Here is a 22,683-nt window from a genome sequence, read left to right as displayed (position 1 = left end):
GAGTTTGTTTTGTAAGACCATTGGCCTAGGTTTGTGATTGTTAATGTGCACCTGTTTCAATAAAAGCAGCCTTTTCCACACTTTAAAGAAGGTCCGTTTTTTGTCAGTGCCCTATTTCCCAATAACATAGTGGGTCATTCTGACCTCGGCGGTAAAAGGCCCTTACCGCCGGTCAGAAGACCGCCATAACACCGCCGCGGCCGCGGTTAACCGCCACGGTCATTCTGACCCACAACGGCCAAACCTCCAAAATTCCGTCCTCCACTGCAGCCCGCCACATCAGTGGGCAGCGATAAACTGGAGATGACCAAACCTCCACCGTCACGCCAACAGAAATACGCCCATGCCATTACGACCCACGAATCCACACGGCGGTCATTCAAACGCGGTATTCCATTGGCGGTACACACCGCGGCGGTCAGAATACACACACATCACCAAAACACAGCCACATTGGACAATTTGAAATACACACACCTGATACACATACACACACCACTCCCACACAATCAACCAACTATAAAACACACACCCACATCACCCACAAACCCCTGCGACCATAATTACTGAGAGAAGGAGAGAGAGACACAGCAGACAATCCAAAGCAAGACACACTGAGGCACACTACACCATCACACACACCACATAGTAGCACAAAGCACCACTCACCAACATACTCATCATCACATACACCACCCCACACCTCACCCACACCACCCCATGGCACCCCAAAGGCACCCACGCTTTTCGGACCAAGAACTCCGGGTCATGGTGGAGGAAATCCTAAGAGTGGAACCCCAGCTCTTCGGCTCGCAGGTGCAGCACACCAGTATAGCTAGGAAGGCGGAGCTATGGCAGCGGATCGTGGACAGGGTCAACGCGGTGGGACAGCATCCCAGGAATAGGGAGGACATATGCAAAAGATGGAACGACCTACGGGGGAAGGTCCGATCGATGGTCTCCAGGCACAACATCGCGGTCCAGAAGACTGGCGGCGGACCCCCACCCACCCCTCCCGAATTCACATTGTGGGAGCAAGACGTCTTGAACATCCTGCATCCTCAGGGCCTCGCAGGAGTAGCCGGAGGAATGGACTCTGGTAAGTCCAATCTCAACTACTATATCCCCCCCACCCCACCAGCATGCCAACCCACACCCCCACCCTCACCCCCAACCCCCCAGCACACATCCTCCCTGACAATGTCTCCCCAGCACAACCCACCCATCCCAACACCAACTCCTGCATGTCAACACAAATCATGGGCACCCATCACCTAAGCATGACCACTGCACTAACCCCCCCCCCCACTAACTACCCTCACAACATCTCCCTCAAGGGAATGCCTGCACTGGGGGACAAGGGCACCCATAACACGCACGCTATTGTACACACAGAAACAATAACCAAACTCTCTTACCCCATGCAGGACCCGAACGACAACACACCAGCCAGGAGGGTACAGAAGTGTCCATCCCACCACCGGAACAGGCCCACACTGAGGATAGCAGCTCTGTCGACAGTGAACCTGATGACCATCCTGGACCATCGGGGACCTCTGGGCAGTCGGTTCCCCTCAGGCAGCCACAGGCCACACCAGACCCGACCCCCTCTGCCAACACCAGCACAGCTCCCACCCAGCGGGCCCCTGCCTCTGTCTCTAGGACAGCTCAATCAGCGGTGTGTCTGCCACTACAGGGCACCCAGGCTAACACAACAACCCAACAACAACAGGGACCCCCGCCAGCAGGACATACCCCCTCAAGTTTTCCCACTGTCCCACATTGCCACCCTGTCCAACCATGAACTGCCTATGCTCCATCCTTCCACAGGCAAAAGGACAATGCACCTGTGAGACTGAGAACTGGACTCTGCCATGGATATTCCTCCACCCCCACCCATCACCCTTAGAATCACATGTACCGATATCTAGCACTGTAAATAAATCACATTTTGCACACAAATCTGTTTTGAGTCATGCTGTATTATTGACAAATGTATTACATATTACTGTTCGATTTCTGTTCTGTCAATTAGTCATGACAACATACCAATGTCAATACGCTGTATTTCATGGGCGAACCAAGCAGAAGTCAGGTACTGAGTCAGACAGCACTGAGAAGGGAAGGGAAAGGCAAAAATTAATGAAAAACATCTGTGGGGAACTACAGAAAGTACAGATGCAGGAGGCTATAAGCAATTGTGAAATGGCGTGGGTGATTCTTACCTGTGTGTTACTGGAAATACTGTTGTATCACTCTGTCCCTATTGTCTGTGTCGTCCTCAGAGTCTTCCTCCTCTTCACTCTCCACAGGCTCCACGGCTTCTACAACACCACCATCTGGACCATCCTCCTGCAGGAAAGGTACCTGGCGTCGCAAAGCCAGGTTGTGGAGCATACAGCACGCCACGATGATATGGCACACCTTCTTTGGTGAGTACATTAGGGATCCACCTGTCATATGCAGGCACCTAAACCTGGCCTTCAGGAGCCCAAAGGTTCGCTCAATCACCCTCCTAGTACGCCCATGGGCCTCATTGTACCGTTCCTCTGCCCTGGTCCTGGGATTCCTCACTGGGGTCAATAGCCACGGCAGGTTGGGGTAACCAGAGTCACCTATTAGCCACACACGCTGTCTCTGTAGCTGGTCCATCACATAGGGAATGCTGCTATTTCGCATAACATACGCGTCATGCACTGACCCTGGGAACTTGGCATTTACATGGGAGATGTACTGGTCAGCCAAACAGACCACCTGGATATTCATTGAATGGTAATTCTTCCTGTTCCTGTACACCTGTTCATCGTCATTTGGGGGGACTAAAGCCACATGGGTCCCATCAATTGCACCAATGATGTTGGTGATGTGTCCAAGGGCATAGAAATCAGCTTTCACTGTAGGCAAATCACCCTCCTCTGGGAAAATGATGTAGCTCCTCATGAGTTTCATCAGGGCAGACAACACTCTGGATAAGATCTTGGAAAACATAGGCTGAGACATCCCAGATGACATGGCCACTGTTGTCTGGAATGAGCCAGTTGCAAAGAAATGGAGGACAGACAGAACCTGCACTAGAGGGGGAATTCCTGTGGGTTGGCGGATGGGGGACATCAGGGCTGGCTCCAGCTGGGCACACAGTTCATGGATGGAGGCTCGGTCAAGTCGGTATCGTAGTATTATGTTGCGTTCTTCCATTGTGGACAGGTCCACCAGCGGCCGGTACACGCGAGGATTCCTCCTTCTCATCGCTAGTCCCAGCGGACGGTGCCTAGGAAGGAGAAGATGGAGTACAGAGTCAATCCACTCACAGGTACATACAACACAGCTTGCACAGTACAGGTAAATGTATGGTTTGATATGTTTGTATGTGTGCCATTGCAAGGCCTAGGCCTGTGTGACGCATTAGAAATTAAGCCATGTGGGTCCTTGAAATGGCCGATGCCTGACCTGTGAAGTGGGACAATGGGATGTGAGGTCACTGCGCTGGCGGGGCGCACCGTGGCGGTAGGCAGTCGAAGACCGCTGTGCGAAGACGCATTGGTTAACTTTGAAGCCTATGGGTTTCAGGAGCCAATGACGATGTGCGCCGGCGGTCGCGGGACGCACCACCGCGGTACGCACCGCCGCGGGCGTGACCGCCATTTTCTATCTGCTTAATCATTCGAGACCTGATCATCCACAGGAGAGGACCTATACTGCAAGTGCTGCTGTGAACTCGGTCTGGAAGTGGCAATGGCTGCTGCTACTGGTGAAAGGGCCCCCGCCTTCAGTTCAGAAGAGTTGGAGAAGCTCGTGGACGGGGTCCTCCCCCAGTATGCGCAACTCTACGGTCCTCCAGACCAACAGGTGAGTACACTCAGTGCACATTGAATGGGTTATGCCTGTGTGGAGGGGGGGGGATGTAAGTTGGTGGGGTGTGGAGGGAATGGGGAGTGCAACGCACGACAGATGAGAGAATGGGAACCATGACAAGGTTGGGGAGGGGGGGCATGTACTCCAAACATGCAGATATGTGACGGTTTCTCTTTCCCACCCTGTACATGTCAAACAGGTGAGCGCCCACCAGAAAATCGATATTTGGCGTGCCATCGCCGAGGAAGTCCGGATCTTGGGGGTCCACAACAGACGGGGCACCCACTGCCGCAAGAGGTGGGAGGACATCCGCCGCGGAACGAGGAAGACCGCAGAAACACTGCTGGGGATGGTCTCCCGACCTAGGAGGGGTGCCAGTCGCACCATGACCCCCCTGATGTCCCGGATCCTGGCGGTGGCCTACCCTAATTTGGATGGGTGCTTGAGGACAGCACAGCAGACACAAGGGGGTGAGTATCCGCACATTCTCCTATCTGTATGCGCATTGGAGGCGTCTGGGTGGAGGAGGAGGGCTGTGGGTGACATTAGGTCAGGGCGCTCTCTGTAGTGTAGTCCGCTCCCTTAGGCATGGCCCTGTGCCCCCACCCCCCACCTCTGTAGGGTGCCAAGTGCAGCTACCCATGCTCCAGCATCACACATGTGCGCGTGTGTTGTCCCTAGACCTGTTTGCCTAGTCAGAAGTACTGAGTAGTGTACCCCAAGTTCGCGACTTAGTGCACGAGGCACCTGTGTCTGTCCTCTCCGCAAAGGGTATTGCTAAGGCATGCACTCAACTTTGTTGAATTTCTCCCCCCACCCTAAATCTTTGTCTTCTTGAGTTTTAGCATCATCAGGCGGAGGAGATTTGGCGTCGGAGCAGGAGGGAGCTGCAGGTCACCAGGCACCGGTGGGCACTGACACAGACACCGAGGGCACCAGTGATCCGGAGGGCGAGGGGAGCACCACAACGGGGGCCGGTGGAGACACCAGCGACACGGACACGTCCTCGTTTGGGAGCTCCCTAGCGGGGGTGGCACCATCTGTGCCCCCCGCAACAACAGGTACAGCCGCCACCCAGCGCACCAGCACCGCCCTCCCAGCAGCCCCTCAGTCTTCGCTCCGTGGCCGCTCGGCCAGGAAGGCGCGCGTCTCCTTCGCCCCAGGCACCTCAGCCCCTGCCTCTGTTACCCCTGCTGCCCTCAGTGCGGAGCTCATTGACCTGGTGAGGACGCTCATTGTTGGGCAGACTACCCTTCTGAATGCCATCCAGGGGGTGGAAAGGGAGGTGCATCGGAGCAATGCCTACCTGGAGGGCATTCATTCGGGTCAGGCTGCCCATCAACGAGCGTTCACTGCTCTGGCCTCAGCACTGACGGCAGCCATTGTCCCTGTCTCCAGTCTCCCTCTTCTATCTGCCTCCACCCTTTCTCTGTCTCCTGTACCTCAACCTATCCCATCCACACCATCAGACCAGCCTGCACACACCTCAACACCCAAGGCCAGCTCATCCAAACATAAGCACCACAGAAAACACAAGCATTCACCCAAGCAACACACAGATGCAGACATATCAACAGTCACTACCACCTCTGTGTCCCCGTCCTCCTCGTCTCCCTCCTCCCTCCCTGTGACGTCTACACTCACACCTGCATGCACCCCAACATCAGCTAGTTCTTCCACCACCAGCAAACCCTCCACTACAGTCCGCACACCTGCAGTCACCACCCCCACTGGCATTTACACGTCCCCTGTGTCCTCTCCCACTGTGTCTGTCACCCCCTCTTCCAAGACACATAAACGCAGGCAGACACCCAAACAACAGCCAACCACCTCACCACAGCCTACGTCCCAGTCACCTGCACCCAAGGACAGCACACCTGGCTCTCATACAACCACATCCTCTTCCTCCACTTCTCTCACCACTACTCCTACCCCTTACCTTGGTCCCAAGAAAAATTACCTCTCCAGTTTTGACCTCTTTCCCTCCCCCGACCCACCCCCTCCAACTGGGAAAAGTCCCAAGGGCACCTCAGCCACCACCAGCCCAACTACTACAGTGCAAGTGGTGCATGGCATGTGGAGTCCACCCTTTGGCGGCATTAACACTTCGGTGAGCAGCAAGGGGACAGCCAGCCCCCCCCCCAGGCAAGAGGACCCGGAAATTGAAGGGCCGCCGTGAGCGGACAGAGACGGCTGCCCCCAAGGAGGTGACTCCGGCCACTTCACCGGCCACAGCAGCCAGGGGAGGCAAGGGCCCGAGAGCCCCATCTAAGGAGCGGAAGGACAGCAGGGCGGAGAGGACAACCACCAGGAGCGCGGAGCAGGAGGGCCCCACAAGCCCCATCCCGGCTGCAAGGGACGACACCAAAGGGCCCAGGACTCACTCCCCGAAGGGGCCTGACACAGCACGGTCGGAGGGCGACTGAGCAGGGTGTCCAGGCCAGGTATGACTCCCTTGACATACTGCAAGAGCACCACTGAACAGGGCCCCGCCGTGAAGACAGGTACCGCTGAACAGGGCCCCGCCGTGCAGAGGAGCACCGCTGAACAGGGCCCCGCCGTGAAGACAGGTACCGCTGAACAGGGCCCCGCCGTGAAGACAGGTACCGCTGAACAGGGCCCCGCCGTGCAAAGGAGCACCGCTGAACAGGGCCCCGCCGTGAAGACAGGTACTGCTGAACAGGGCCCCGCCGTGAAGACAGGTACCGCTGAACAGGGCCCCGCCGTGAAGACAGGTACCGCTGAACAGGGCCCCGCCGTGAAGACAGGTACCGCTGAACAGGGCCCCGCCGTGAAGACAGGTACCGCTGAACAGGGCCCCGCCGTGCAGAAGAGCACCGCTGAACAGGGCCCCGCCGTGAAGACAGGTACCGCTGAACAGGGCCCCGCCGTGAAGACAGGTACCGCTGAACAGGGCCCCGCCGTGCAGAGGAGAACCTCTGAACAGGGCCCCGCCGTGAAGACAGGTACCGCTGAACAGGGCCCCGCCGTGAAGACAGGTACCGCTGAACAGGGCCCCGCCGTGAAGACAGGTACCGCTGAACAGGGCCCCGCCGTGAAGACAGGTACCGCTGAACAGGGCCCCGCCGTGCAGAAGAGCACCGCTGAACAGGGCCCCGCCGTGAAGACAGGTACCGCTGAACAGGGCCCCGCCGTGAAGACAGGTACCGCTGAACAGGGCCCCGCCGTGAAGACAGGTACCGCTGAACAGGGCCCCGCCGTCTCAAGCACCGCTCCCCTGGGCCCTTCCTGTCAAGCACCGCTCCGCTGGGCACCGCCGTCTCAAGCACCGCTCCGCTGGGCCCTTCCTGTCAAGCACCTCTCCGCTGGGCACCGCCGTCTCAAGCACCGCTCCGCTGGGCCCCGCCGTCTCAAGCACCGCTCCGCTGGGCCCTTCCTGTCAAGCACTGCTCCGCTGGGCCCTTCCTGTCAAGCACCGCTCCGCTGGGCCCCGCCGTCTCAAGCACCGCTCCGCTGGGCCCCGCCGTCTCAAGCACCGCTCCGCTGGGCCCTTCCTGTCAAGCACCGCTCCGCTGGGCCCCGCCGTCTCATGCACCGCTCCGCTGGGCCCTTCCTGTCAAGCACCGCTCCGCTGGGCCCTTCCTGTCAAGCACCGCTCCGCTGGGCCCCGCCGTCTCAAGCACCGCTCCGCTGGGCCCCGCCGTCTCAAGCACCGCTCCGCTGGGCCCCGCCGTCTCAAGCACCGCTCCGCTGGGCCCTTCCTGTCAAGCACCGCTCCGCTGGGCCCCGCCGTCTCAAGCACCGCTCCGCTGGGCCCCGCCGTCTCAAGCACCGCTCCGCTGGGCCCTTCCTGTCAAGCACCGCTCCGCTGGGCCCCGCCGTCTCAAGCACCGCTCCGCTGGGCCCCGCCGTCTCAAGCACCGCTCCGCTGGGCCCTTCCTGTCAAGCACCGCTCCGCTGGGCCCCGCCGTCTCAAGCACCGCTCCGCTGGACATCGCCATGTCATGCACCGCTGCGCTGGGTCCCGCCGTCTCAGGCACTGTTTATGGTTCACTGTGCCCACCATGCCTCCTCCTTGACCAGTGGACTCTGTAATCTACCTGAGAGACTGTGGCTTTGCACTCCCCAGGATGGTCCAGTGGGCAATCCACCCACTGTAGAGACTTGAGAGACTGTGGCTTTGCACTCCCCAGGATGGTCCAGTGGGCAACCCACCCACTTGGGAGACTTGAGAGACTGTGGCTTTGCACTCCCCAGGATGGCACAGTGGGCAACCCACCCACTTGGGAGACTTGAGAGACTGTGGCTTTGCACTCCCCAGGATGGCACAGTGGGCAACCCACCCACTGGAGAGACTTGAGAGACTGTGGCTTTGCACTCCCCAGGATGGCACAGTGGGCAACCCACCCACTGCAGAGACTTGAGAGACTGTGGCTTTGCACTCCCCAGGATGGCACAGTGGGCAACCCACCCACTTGGGAGACTTGAGAGACTGTGGCTTTGCACTCCCCAGGATGGCACAGTGGGCAACCCACCCACTGCAGAGACTTGAGAGACTGTGGCTTTGCACTCCCCAGGATGGCACAGTGGGCAACCCACCCACTGCAGAGACTTGAGAGACTGTGGCTTTGCACTCCCCAGGATGGTACAGTGGGCATGGTGGCTCCTCGTGGATCTGGCGTCGTGGACTCATGTGGCTGTGGTGGCCCCCCCTTCCCTTCCCCCTGAGGTGCCTGTAGTTTTGACATCGGATGCCCCTGCAGTGTTCTCTCCAAAGGACTCAGGTCTTGTGTGTGGGCTTTGCCCTTGTTTCGCAGAACCTTGGCCCACGGACATGTTAGATTCGTAGGATGTGCAGGACTTGTTACTTCAGTGATACACTGATGTGTATATCTTTTTGGTTTTTGTAAATATTTTTCACGGTTGCTCAATTATTTCCAGGTGCTTTTTTTGTACATGAAAATTTATTCCAAATTTGGTTGTGTCATTGTATTTTTACAGGGTCTTTGTGTGGTGTCACTGTGACTTCCTGCTCTGCATTGGTGTGTACATATTGGGGGGGTCGCATATGTGTATGCCCATAACCTTGCTTCCTCCCCCCTCCCGTGTGTCGTAGGTGCAGTACTCACCGTTGACGTCTGCGCCGGAGTTCGTACTCGTGGTAGATGAGCAGGTAGACGAGAGCAGGTATGATGTTCAATTCGGGTTCCATGCTGTCCGGATTCCGCGTGGAGTGTGTCGAGGTGAGCGTTTTCCATTGAAAATGTCTGTTTCCTCCGTGTTTTTATCGGCGGGGCTCCCGCCCCGGAAAAGGTGGCGGATTGGTGGGTCGTGATAGGGTGGGCGGTACATTGTCTGCCGCCTGGCTGTTGGCGGTGACCGCCGCGCTGTTTGTTTGTTCCGCCGTGGCGGTCGGAGTGTTAATGCGGCGGGCTGTGTTGGCGGTTCCCGCCAGGGTCAGAATTGCATTTTTTTGACCGCCGTCCTGTTGGTGGGTTGGCCGCCGCTTTATCACCGACCGCCAGGGTCAGAATGACCCCCATAATCTTTTAACTGAGCTGAAAGGGACCACTCCATCTACGGTTGGATGGGACTATAGGGCAATCTGGCAATGCCCAAAGGGCTGGTTTGAAAGAGTTGGTGTGGGTTGCTTTTCTTTGCTGTTTATCGGGCTGTATTATGACTTGGTGGGTGTTTTTTCCTCTGGATTACAATAGACATGGCTTGCCGTAAACACAAATTCATGCAGTCGCACATTGCTTGCAAAACACCCACACAGCTTATCTTACAAATTCAAAATAACACTGATTAGCAAATATGGGCCACTTTTAACAATCTGATTCACTAAGGGGCCCACTTATATTTTGGTGCCCAGGCCTATCTTCCGTCCCAGTCGACGTTGACTCTACGTCCCTTAAAGTGGTCTACAAGACTCTACAATATTCATGATACATGGCAAATAATCATTCAAAGGTGTTCATGGCCCAACTTTCAAATATTTATGCTGACTCTGGGGTCATAAATAGCACATTTGCACACAATGCAAGGGCTTCTTAGGCCCAAGTGTGGGTGAGGAAAAAGGCAGAAGACTCATGATGATTAAGGACTGAGTTGTGGGACAACAGACTGGCGAATATTTTACTTCCAGGTTTGTGGAGATCTGCATATCTTTATCAACTGTACAGGGAGCCTGTGCATGTTAAAGGTTTTAATACAGTGCCTAAAACAGCACTGTATTAAAATCTGGCACCGCAAAGGTGTTCCAGAAGGATGGTGCAAAAAAAGCAAAAGCTGATGAGATAAGAAAACGGGTATATGAAAGGTGGTGAGACAGAACATGCCTGGCAAAAGGAGGACGAGTGAAAAAGTCTTGAAAAAGAATCAGAAGCAAATTAAACTGGATTGGACACTATATTAAACTCACCAGGCAGCACGTTCAGTCCCTCTCCTCTTGAGATCAATAAAAAGTGTACCTTAGTTGCGTAATAAGAAAAGTTATTATCAGAAACTCCAAGATGCAACTAGAATGTGGTGGATTTGATATAAAAGGTTTATATTCATAAATAATTACTAGTAGATACCAAATATGGCATAGGAAATAGCAGTGTTCACAGTTTTAATCTACATGCCACAGATAGTGGGACAAGTGAAGGATTACTGTGAACAACAGGCTCTAAGATACGGCTCTCCAAATGTTTTTATAATGAGAAATACTTCTGTTTAAGGAAAATCTTCCCCACTAAAAGCAAATTTTGATCACAGTATAATACGAACCACATCAGTTAACATTGCACAGGTGACAAAAAACTAAATTATCAGTACTGTCCGTCCAAGTATTTCATGCACGGTTTGCAGTAGAAATGCGGGGGGGAAAGCCTGTCAACATAAAGGGCCTGATTACAACTTTGGAGGAGGTGTTAATCCGTCCCAAAAGTGACGGTAAAGTGATGGATATACCACCAGCCATATTACGAGTCCATTATATCTTATGGAACTCGTAATACGGCTGGTGATATATCCGTCACATTTGGGACGGATTAACACCTCCTCCAAAGTTGTAATCAGGCCCTAAATGTCTTCACTAATAAAGTAACAAGTCGCACTCAGCATGTGCCCTCTGGTGCAATTGAAATAACCACAGCAATAAATCTCCTCAACTAAGCTTGAATTATCATGCAACCTTTAGCTTTCAATTAATTTTAGAAATACAATCTTCTGTCTTCATTATTCTGTCATTTTCTGAAAATACACTCACTTTTCTATCAAATGCTACTTTCCATATTTGGCAAACAAACTGGATTTTCAAGAAGAAAAAATATTCTGCGAAAAATAACTTTTTCTTTTAATATATCAGCTTTCATTTATAAGAAGTACAAAGTCCCCAAACATCGGCTTGTCATCTTCATCAAGTACTCACATGTTCAAAGGGGTCCTTCTTCAGCTGCCCAATTATTACAATCCTAGGTCATGGATGTTCACCATAACACAATGGATGCCTGTAGTAAGTCAAATAACGCCTACCATTAAACCAGGGACACCATTGTGCCAAGGCTAGAAACATAATGACCAGGATGCCCACAATATGTCAGTCATGGCCACTATTATGTGAAGGATGGCCACCATTACATCAGGTATGGTTAATATTAAGGGTCATGTTCTCAATATATCAATGATGGCTGCCAATATGCCACAACTAGACGAATAATTTCCGAAATATAAAGGTGGGCGATATTATGCCACTGCCACTATGGGGGTTATTCTAATTTTGGAGGAGGTGTTAATCCGTCCCAAAAGTGACGGAAAAGTGACGGATTTACCACCAGCCGTATTACGAGTCCATTATATCCTATGGAACTCTTAATACGGCTGGTGGTATATCCGTCACTTTACCGTCACTTTTGGGACGGATTAACACTCCTCCAAAGTTAGAATAACCCCCTAAATCCCATGAGCAGATACAATAGTGCCATAGATGAAGCCCTTATGATAGAGGGCATAAACTTTTGGTGGTTCATAACACCAGGCTTATCTCCAGACCCTGCTCTTCTCAGCTCTGGGCAGATCATAAACCCAACTTGCCCATTTTCACTGTGGTTCTGCAGTCACACACTTTGGTTACTCCATGCTGGCTACTGCTCTAGGCTACTGCTGGCTCTCTTCTTTACTTGCTGATTGTTCACACGTGTAGTGTGAATGACAGAGGAGGGCCTACAACATGCCCAATATTCTTGTGACTTTGTTAGACTGAGAGAAGAGATACATGGTCATGTGGCAGATGCCTTTAGGCTGACAGAGTTTTTTTTTAAAATTTATCATGAGACCCTGGCATTGGTTTGGTTGGTTGCCACTCTTAAGTTCTTAAGATGAACACTGCTGCCTTCTTTAATAAGCGCATACCTTTGAAGGAGGTACTAGTTGGACTTCACCTCGGAGAGCAACTTCTAGGGTGCTAGTTTTCTACCAGTAGCTCCTGAGTTACTCATTGGAGACCCATAAGGACACTCATCATAAGATAAATGTAAAGAAGAGTTAAATGGGCAATCAGTACATATGCTCTGAATCAAGTAAATTTCACATAAGTGAAATCAAAATGATCCTATGAGTGTAAGAGTACCCTAAAACTCTGTTCTGACACGGGTGGAATGAGGATTCACCAGTTTACATAGCCTAAAAAGTTCAACTTTATCCTGCTGGAATGTGTTTCTAACAAAGAAAGGAGAGAGGATGACGAGCTTCCAACTGTAGTATATCTGTTCTCCCAAAGGAATGAAGCACTCGAAACCTACTGCTGAAGGACAGTGTATCTGAATCGGTCAGGCAAATAGACTAATAGACATCTGACTGTGAACACCAGAACATCAATTGCAATGCTCGCAACCCAACAGTCTCAGCTGGCGGCTGGGCAAAGTGGCGGGCGGTGGGGGGCTCAGGGTGAACAAATCAAATAAATAATAATAAAAACAAACTTCCCTTGACCCCACCGCACTGCCGCTCTTCAGGTCTCTGCTGCACTGCAGGCAGGCACAGGCTCCCAGCATGCCCTGTGGACAATCCTAACGCTGCTCTCATGCTGCTGGCAGCATGAGAGCAGTGTCAGGATTTGCCTGAGCGCCCTGGCTTTGCACTCCCAGGCAGACTTGGGGCCTGTGCTTGCTGTCTCCAACCCGGCTACGCAGCTCAGGTTGGAGACGGACAGCCAAACACATATGCGCACTGAGGGGAATGCACACCACTCCCTCTCCCTGCCTGTCATCCCCCATGACCCCTTTAAAAAAAATGATAATAAACATTATTTATTATTGTTTTACTTTTAAAGTTTTGCAGCTGCTGGCAGGGGGTGATGTTCCTCTGCCCCATAGCAAAGGAGCCACTGCTGCAACCCAACCCTAAGAGTGTCAAAACTGATTAAACATTTGTAAAACCTTTCGAGTTCTCTGGTAGTCAAAGAAGACCATTGTGCAGTTTTAATTACGTAAGCAAAATCTCATGTAGATCCTGATTACTGTTGTACCAGCAATTTGTGGAGCTTCCTTCTTTTCTCACATCAACGTTCTCACAGTTTTTTACGTAAATAAGCAATATTTCCTCATGATTTCAAGTTCCCACATGATTTTGAAATTAGACGGAAGTTGGTGATTTTCTTTCTTTTATCGAAACAAAATAAAAGGGGTGCAAGAGCCACGTTTTTAACACGAAAAACACATGAAGAAAACTTTGGGAACCACCGACAGTTGTGGTAGTGTTCACGAGACTTAAATATTATTTGCAAGAGAAATATTTTGCAGGTTCGCATACCCGATCGTGTGGAAAAGGGAGCTTTTTGCATTTAAGTTTCAATGGCTGCAACAATCTGGCGTGTTAGGATATTAGAATTGATTTCAAGATAATGACATGCTGGAGATTTTTTTCTGTCTCTTGCATACCTAAATTGATATCCTCGGGCTTGAACACTGCTAAAGCGGTCGAGTCTCCATTGATGACATCAAGAAAAAAATCAGCAGGGTTGTTAAGTGTATCACACACATATCCTACAAATGAAATAATTAGAGATATAACAATCCATGAGATTTTGTACAGCATAAATGTTTTAGAAACAGGCAGTCATTTCAGGCAAGTATTGCAGAAGCATAATCTACATGAATCGCAATTCAAAATTCTGCTAGGCAGGAAAGTGCGACTGATCATAGTATCAATGTTATGAGGATAAACTTGAAAACTCAGTTCTCTAGCAAAAAATAAATAAATCTCATAACGGATCATTAGATGCATTAGAAAATAGGAAATATAGTAAAAGTACAGCTGTGCACCATAAAAGCATGTTACACCAAATCACCAATTCCTGTTTGTTCAGACAGGGAAAGTTAAAAAGCACTGGCCTGAAAGATGGGTGAAAACATATTCGTTCTTAGTAGCGCATAGGATTAAAGAACTATTTTGGGCCACCAGAGTATCGTTGGGTCAGAGGGGCAACTCATGGACTATAGATGACACTAATGGTGGGATAAGTGCCAGGAGATGCACAAGTATTTAGATGTCACGAGATTTTACCAATAATTTCCATTTAGAAAAAGGTGGTAATTTGGGTAAGTGATAGAGGTGCCTTCCAAGAAGAATGAGGTAAGTTTGCAATAAATTATTGAAAGCAAGGTTTGGTAGGTGGAAAAGAAATCAAATAAGCAAAACTCAAGAAGGAGTTTCTGGGCTACCTTTGAATCCTTTCAAGCTTGACTAAGCCTTCAAACCTCATAAAGAAGTTAAAATGAGAACCAGTTGTTGATCTCTTAAAAGGATTTAGGGCCAGATGTACTAAAAATCTGGATTGCGAGTCGCAATTTGCGAGTCGCAATCCAGAATGTAGGATGGTGTCCCTGACACCATCTGCGACTCGCAAGGGGGTCGCAAAGGCCCATCTCATTAATATTAATGAGGTGGGTCGCAATTTGCGACCCCCTTGCGAGTGGAGGCACTCACAGGGATGGTGGCCTGCTGGAGACAGCAGACCACCATGTCTTTGACTGCTTTTAAATAAAGCAGTTTTTTTTTTAAAATGCAGCCAGTTTTCCTTAAAGGATAACGAGATGCATTACAAAACGAAAAAAAGAAACGTTTTCGTTTCATTTTTTCAGAGCAGGCAGTAGTCCATAGGACCACCGCCTGCTCTGAAAAAATGTTTTACATGCCATTCACAAAGGGGAAGGGGTCCCATGGGGACCCCTTCCGTTTTGCGAATGGATTACCACCAGTGTGACACTGGTGGTAACTGCAATTGCTTTGCAACCGCGTTTGTGGTCACAAAACAATACAGCATTGCGCTGCGACTCGCAATTAGGAAGGGGAATACCTCTTCCCAATTGTGACTCGCAGTCCCGTTTTGCGAGTCGGTAATCAGGTTACCGACTCGCAAAACGAGGATTGGGTATCGCGATGTGCTTTTTGCACACCGCAAACAGCGAAATTCGCTGTTGCGAAGTGCAAAAACTTTTGTACATCTGGCCCTTAATGTGCTACAGCAGTTGTCATAGTCTTTTGGCCATATCATGTTTATTTCCTGGCCAAAACCCTCCGTTTGCTAAGCATTTCACTGACACACAGGGGTTCTGCAAACTGTATGTTTACCCTACAAACATGGGCCTCAATTTTCCAAAATGTCAGGGGTAGCGGAAGTGACATCACTCACCCTTTGGCCTCCACTTTCACTCACACACACGATTACACATATACACACATTCACACTTACACACACTCTAACCCACAAGCATTGACTCAATACACATTTAATACCATTTATTACTTACCTTTGATGCCAGGGAAGGTTAAATTCCGGTAATTTGTACTCCATGTTTTATTACACTAATACAAACAAAGAGAGTGGGTCCCAAACGACATCCACAAGGACGAGCTGCCACTGTGTTCCTGGTTCTGATTTTGCCCCCTTTAAGGTCAAGAGTCGCAGCTGCGATCTCTGGCGACCCCTAGATGATGTCCATGCCTACAGAGATAGATGGAGCATGTGATCAGACCAGAACAGAAGATAAATATTGCAACTCTGAAGCTGAACGACTGAAGGAGCCCTGGTGACGAATACTGCAACCTTCATTTTAAAAAGTGGACTACATGTCCTGATATGTCGAAAAACATGCTGTTAATTAACCATTTTATTAGTGGAGTTTTGAGAGCTGAGATGTTTTCTACATTCTGCTGTTAGGCTATCCAGATCTTTTATCTCCTTTGGATGTTGGCTTATATAAACACCGGGCCTAACTGAGAGCTGGGTGTCAAAAGACAATTAATATAATCGCTTTCTAAAATAAGTGCTAAAGACGCATGATGAATCAAAAAGAGGAATTTCAGCCACCATACTTTCCAAATGACACATCATATTCCACTGGTGGACACTTTTCTATCTCTAGCACTTCCTCCATTAATAGGAGGACTGAAGGTAGGGATAAAATGGAACCTAAAGTATCTGCAAGAGTTTTGGAAGTTTAGATGCACCAAACCAGATGCATAGACTGTAGAACTTAAATCATTTTATCATTTTCAGATTTTGCATGCTATAAGGAATCTCTTTTAAGGCAGCAGTCCTCCCTCAAAAAAAGGTCTAGGAGATGAAATATGTCAGTTTTCTGAACTATCACTAAATTCTCCATTCTTATGCACAAGACTATTTGCTCTGAGGTTCAGACCATACATGTTTTCTCCTTGATCTCTTGACTATGGCAACATCAGGAATGTAAGATTTTCAATGAGTACATTCTGCCTAACTCTAAGAGAAATGTTAATTGCTATTACTGTTCTTTGGTGACAGACCTGTACGCCAGACAAGTTGACTGAGTTGGCTCAGAAACGTGGTGGGGCCAGTATGTTCGTACTTCATCCTCCTAGTGTTTTTAACCGGAGATACCCATGGATAAAGGTGACAACCTGGGTTTACCTTTCGCTATTATTAAGGAATCTGGATGCCTTTTCATTCAGCTAACTTTATCTAAGAACTCTCTCTCACTTGATGTTCAGTACCCCCTGGAGGTATTATCTTACCAGGGTGGGATGAGGTCACCAATGATGAAGCATTCCACAAAGAGTGGGTGAGGCCTTCGCTTCCAATATAATTTACATCTCAATAGGAAAATCTCTGGTACCCAACTTGGGAGACCACATTGGCTCTATACCAGTGGTTCCCAACCTTTTGACTTCGGTGGACCCCCATCTTATCATTACTGGAACCCGGGGACCCCCACTGAGTTATTATTGAAATCTGGGGACCTCCCACTAAGTAATTACTGTAAGCTGGGGACCTAAATTGTTAATATTATAAAATTTGCCAAGCAGTTGTGGACCCTCTGAGGAGGTTTTGCAGACCTCCACGGGTCCTCGGACCACAGGTTGGGAACCACTGCTCTATACCATTAGCCGTTGCACTCTGTAGTGATATCTCACTTTAAAGCCATACATTTTCATATTCTGCTTGCTCTAAGGAACCTATCTCTGGTTGTCAGACTGCACTACCATACACAAAATGCCTGTTCCCGAATGTTTGCTAAGTTCCAAAAAAGATAACAATTCTCTTTAGCACAGTTTGTACTACAGCATGTCCATGGAGGAAAGGAAGTTACGTGTGTTTTCCTGGGTCTTATGAGGCTGGGGATACCTGATTGGGAAAGGTGTGCAGGGATTACTTTTTTTCATATATATCATATACTTTGATTCTGCAAATCCTAAGGACCAGTGCTTGGTGGACTCCGAAACCTCTTATCAGCCACTGCTTTAGTACTGAGAAAGAAGGCGACGGTGAAAGAAGGAGGTTCAAGGGCCCTTCCAAGGGCCCTGGTGTAGAAAGAATTGTTGTTCAGAAGTTCAGGCGTCGCTCAAAACATAATTGCTTACTTATCCAAAATCAGACATTTTTTACTAGGTAGTTTGGAAGCTTGGAAAATGTTTCACAAAAACAAGATTTCCTTACATCTTGTAATAAGCAGGCAGTCATAGTCACTCAAGCAGAAAACATCTTTAATAGCAGATATTGAAAAATCACATCACATAATCGAACCCTGTCAAGTGCACTACCCATGTTAGAGAAGACACAGAAACTAACTTCAGTATGGCCGCTGGAGTGACTTGCTCCAGTTGCCACAATGTACACAGTTTTATGTATAGAGGACGCACACAAAATATAACATTATCTCCCACCAATCAGAAAGCTAGGATGCAAAGGGGGACTGAAAAGCCTGATCTTTTTCACTGTACAACAGAGTCATGCTAAGGCAATTATTTGTCTTGCGTTAATTGTGAGAGAGAGCTAAAGCTCTGTTTGCCAGGCTATATGGATTTTAGAGTTCAGTACCAATCACTGCTGTTAGCTAAGTTTTCTGTTTTATAGAATTATTGTAAAACAACGCTTCAGTAAAGCAACAGGAAGTCAAAAAAATGAAAAACTTACCAATAGATTGAAAATACTTCAGTGCGTCCATGGCAGGTCCATGATACACCATTTTCCCTGCAGCCAGCAATGTCAGGCAGTCGAATAGTCTGAAGATGGAAAACCGTGGCTGATGAATGGAGAAGATTATGGTCTTTCCTTGTCGAGACATCCTACATAAAAGTATTAAGATGTACATTCTTGAATAGTCAACGAGAGAAACCCAATTAGAAATATGTAATATGATTACTTTAGCTTTTTTTGCCATTACATTACCCATTTTTTATAAGTAAATGTATACTTAATAGCCTAAATGGATGAGTGAAACAATACGTTAAGAATCTGAAAGGCAGAGGTTTGACAATATTCACCCCATTTAAGAATAACTTTTGGAATAAACCCCCCCCCCCCTTCCTTCAAATTAGCACAAAAATAGCGAAAGCATGAATGGCCTTGAAAAAGATGGACTGCCAGGCTTTGAAGACACATCAAGCGTCGGAAAGCAACAAGGTAATGAAAGATTTACCTTAGTGGGTGAAATAGCCAGTTTTATGCATGCAGCCACAATTCTTTAACAAACAGATCGATCTGTATCTAAAAATCAAGCCATTCTACAATATTGCCTTTATTATAGTGCTAAATATGGCAGCCAAATTAAGAGAGATCAAAACTAGTTAAAAGAGAGCTGTCTGGGCTGTTCTATTATACAGTGTGCCAATGTGGTGAACACCCTTTAAGGCCAAGTACAGAATTTGTAGGCTGTCCTTGGTGCTACCCAATTATTATCTATTAAGCTTAGATTGCCAGGACTTCAAAGCCTTTAAAAAGTTTGAAAGTCTGCAATTGCAAACACACACTGACAAAGACCACAGTTTGGGCTCCTTTCGTAGCAAATCCCACCCATAGTCTGAAGAAACAGACATCATGGGCTTGGGTAGTGTGATGGCTAAATCATATACTACATTGATTGAGGAATTTGTGAGGGATACGTCCTTGCTAAATTTCTTTAAACCCAGGGAACTCACGTAGCACAAACCATTAAGGGCTGTAATGACCAGCATCAAACAGAATACAAAAAAACTCCTGACACTGAGCACCCAGTAAAATATATTTCACTTTGGTTAACTATTTGAGAGCGCTACATGCAGAAGCACCTCTGCTATTTTCTAATCACCATCGGAGTAGTTTTTACATAGTGCTACCAGCCCCATCCTTTTGGGCAACATAACCGGCTGGAACAGGAAGTTGAGCACATCAGCAATTTTGGTGTAGAAAGGTATGGCTTGTAACTACGCATAGTTATTATAATTACAAAGAAATGCCCACAAGAAAATGGTTTAAACAATTTACGGATTTTAGGTGGATGAAGTCATAACATATCACTTTGAAGGAGACAATTAAACCTCACTCTGGTGTACAATGCTCACATCCAACCTCTTCTGGTCCCCATTTCTTGATTATGTGGAAAAAGGAGACATAGCCTTATTGTACTAGTCACTAAATGAATAGTTATACACACACGATCCAACCTTTTTTTTCTTTAACTATTGAGTAAGAAATAGCCTTTGCTAGACTGATTAAATTCTAGTAGGCACTAAAAATATTTCCAGCAGGCACCACACATTTAAAAACGTGTAAAGTAATTGATGTAGTATTTTGTTTTTACTCTCTCGAAGCAGGCTAAGCTTTTCCAGTGCTCAAATAATATAAATATGGAGTATGGAAGTGTTCCTCTTTGTGCCATATGGTGTGAGGGAAGCCAGAGCAAGTGTTGTAATGCATTTTATTGGCTTTCAAAGAAGGAAACCTACAGCAGTTGCATTTGAAATCTGTGTTTCAGGAAATAAAAGTACAGATAAACAACACATTTTTCAATGGATACATTTTAAATTAAAACCAGAAATCATCTCAAGAGTTATAAAATAATCATTAGCTTGTTAAGAACAACTTTGATTGGATCCAACCCATTCTAGAACCCAAAGAGTAGGAGAATGGCATAGAGGTCAACAGCCCCATACGCCTTCCCCTTCTGAGTCGAAGTATTGTTTGAAAAGAAAAATGCCCAATATTTTCCAGTCTTATATCCTGGTCTTTCAAGCAGCATAAATATAAGCTGATGCAGCAGGAAAGGCTTCCTCGTTGTCTGTTCTCATACAACAGATCGGCTCCTTTGACAGTTGTTTTTATCCTTTTTTCAACTGTTGATGTAAGCCGTAAAGTTCCTAGACAAAATTACAAGTAAAGTTATCTTTTTTCAGCTGGGAAGATTTCATCCAAGAAAGGTTCAAAGCCTTGGTCTTGTTTATACTCCATAATTGTTTTTAACAGAGGGCCTGCGCGGCTTGCTTTTAGTTGATTTACACAGGACCAATACGTTTTTCTTAAGCAGAGCAAGACTAGCCTTGGTAATGTTTTCTGGTTTAAGCCAAAGATCTTTCAATCCAATATTATGAAGGATGTTTGATACATGGGCAAATCAGGGTAGATAACAATATTTTTGGTTCTTCATAATGTCGAGGAAGGTATGTCCATAAGGACCAAGCTCTAATCCAGTATTTTAGCGTGCTGGAAAGATGCAGTCCTCAATTCTTTTGATCCCCAAATCATCTTGCAGAGCATCCATCGGTGTTCCTCGACCCAGATGCATCAATTGTCGTAGACAATTATTCTTGTTAACTTGAGTAAATGATATTTTTCCATAGCCCCAGATCTCGGAACAGTAAATACAGGCAACCCTGGCTTTCATTTTATTTGCCAAGGTGGCGGATCTTGTTGAATGGTTTCCATATGATTTTGTGAATCTCAACACCGCACCTATTTGCTGGGTCAAAGCAGTATTACTTTTAAATGCCTGGGAAGCCCACAACAGTTTGCTGTCCAAGTGGAGACCAAGATAATCATAGGTGGTCACATGATCCAATGGCTTACTATAGACCCTGAAGGTCGATTTGTTTTGTTTTTTGATGAAGGATCATATACTTGTTTTTTCCAAGACTGATAGTAAAACTCCTGGAGGTACAGAATAATTAAAAACCTGCCAAGAGATAATGCAACAACAGTTCTGTTTGGGATATTAGTACCATGTCAACAGCAAAGAGCCGTACTGGTATTGGCTCTGTGCTTATTTTTTGTAAATCTAAACAAAGGTTTGTTAACATCTTTACAACCTCATTTATACAGCGATTGAATAAAGCTGATGCTAACACACAGCGGTGCTTGATGCCCCATTCTATTGGGATCGCTGCAGTGATCATTTCACCCAAGAAGTAGTATCAGAGTGTATTGCATCTAAAAGGTTTAGTAGCTTATGGAGGACCCCTGTTGCATGAGAGTTTGCCATAGAATTGAACGGTCAACGCTAGTGAATGCTGTTTGAAGATCGATAAAAACCAAGTATAATGAAGATTTTAAAAGGGAAATGTATTTTGCGCATTTAAGGTTCAATCTCATTACTTGATCCCCTGTGCTCTGATCCATCCTGAAGCCTACTTGAAACGGAGAAAACAGGTCTTTTTACACCGACCATTGACCTAAACATGATAACAACAGTTTCCTAAAGATTTTTTCCCATTTCGTCGGTAGTGAGATTGGACAAAGGTTCTCTGGGCGATCTCTTGGCCCCTTTTTAAATAATTAAACAATTATGGAAGCTCTTTATGAGACCAAATGTTGGTAAATGACCTAGTCAGAACAGCTGACCATAGATTTAAGATGTTCTGGAAATGTCTGTTGGACTTTGATCTGGGTCAGCTGGTTTACGCAACTTTTGGGCTTGAATTTCTTGGACGACTTATTTTTCAGAAAATTTGTCAGGCTGTCTTAAGTGTCAGTAATGAGCACCAGGTGGATCATCTGGTGAATTACCAGATTTTGGCAAGTTACTATAGTTCTCGAATACTCCGTTTTTTGGTAGACTAATTTCCAGTTCACACTCATATTTTCACTTCTGCTTACCGTTTGATTGACATTTCTGGAGTTGTATTTTGATTCCATTGATAAATTCGGAACAATGTTGATTTTTTAATGAGATCTTGATCTTGTTTAACTTGACAGTTGATTGGTTGTAGAGATTTTGTATCTGTGTGCTGATAAAGGGTTGCAAAATGGTTAAACCAGGAGCTTTGTGGGCTAATATTCAGCTCTAGATTCCTTGGAGGGCCTTCACAGCCCCATCTTATTATTTCCCCAAATTTCCCACAATTCCTGGATGCTATTGTGTTGTGGAAAGCTTACCAAAGTTTCTGTTTTGCAATAGAAAATTAAATTAAAAAACATCTGTAAAAGAAAGAGACCTGTGAATACACTAAAAGCATAAGAGAGAACAATTGTCAAATGTATATGTAATTACTGTATAGTACGACTGATAAGCGGTGCATTGATAGTTTGACTATGCATAGGCCCACTGCGCCACCAGTGGGCAACTAAAAGGCCCTGAGACAAGGTACAGTGTCAGA

The 22,683-nt window shown here is 47.6% G+C and overlaps 1 protein-coding gene across 1 annotated transcript in view; it reads right to left on the bottom strand.

Annotated features, from left to right (window-relative positions):
• LOC138254123 (broad substrate specificity ATP-binding cassette transporter ABCG2-like) overlaps positions 1-22,683 on the bottom strand; it is a 610,690-nt gene that overhangs the window by 446,784 nt on the left and 141,223 nt on the right. Inside the window, exons 6-7 of the mRNA XM_069205809.1 lie at positions 18,251-18,402; positions 13,737-13,841 (exon numbers count right to left, since the gene is read on the bottom strand). Of these exons, the coding sequence (XP_069061910.1) occupies positions 13,737-13,841; positions 18,251-18,402 (257 nt within the window). The remainder of the gene's footprint in view (positions 1-13,736; positions 13,842-18,250; positions 18,403-22,683) is intronic.

The sequence above is a fragment of the Pleurodeles waltl genome, chromosome 1_2 (assembly GCF_031143425.1).
Source record: "Pleurodeles waltl isolate 20211129_DDA chromosome 1_2, aPleWal1.hap1.20221129, whole genome shotgun sequence".
Taxonomy (NCBI): domain Eukaryota; kingdom Metazoa; phylum Chordata; class Amphibia; order Caudata; family Salamandridae; genus Pleurodeles; species Pleurodeles waltl.
The sequence above is the reverse complement of the archived record's forward strand: the minus strand, read 5'-3'. Positions and strand labels throughout refer to the sequence as shown.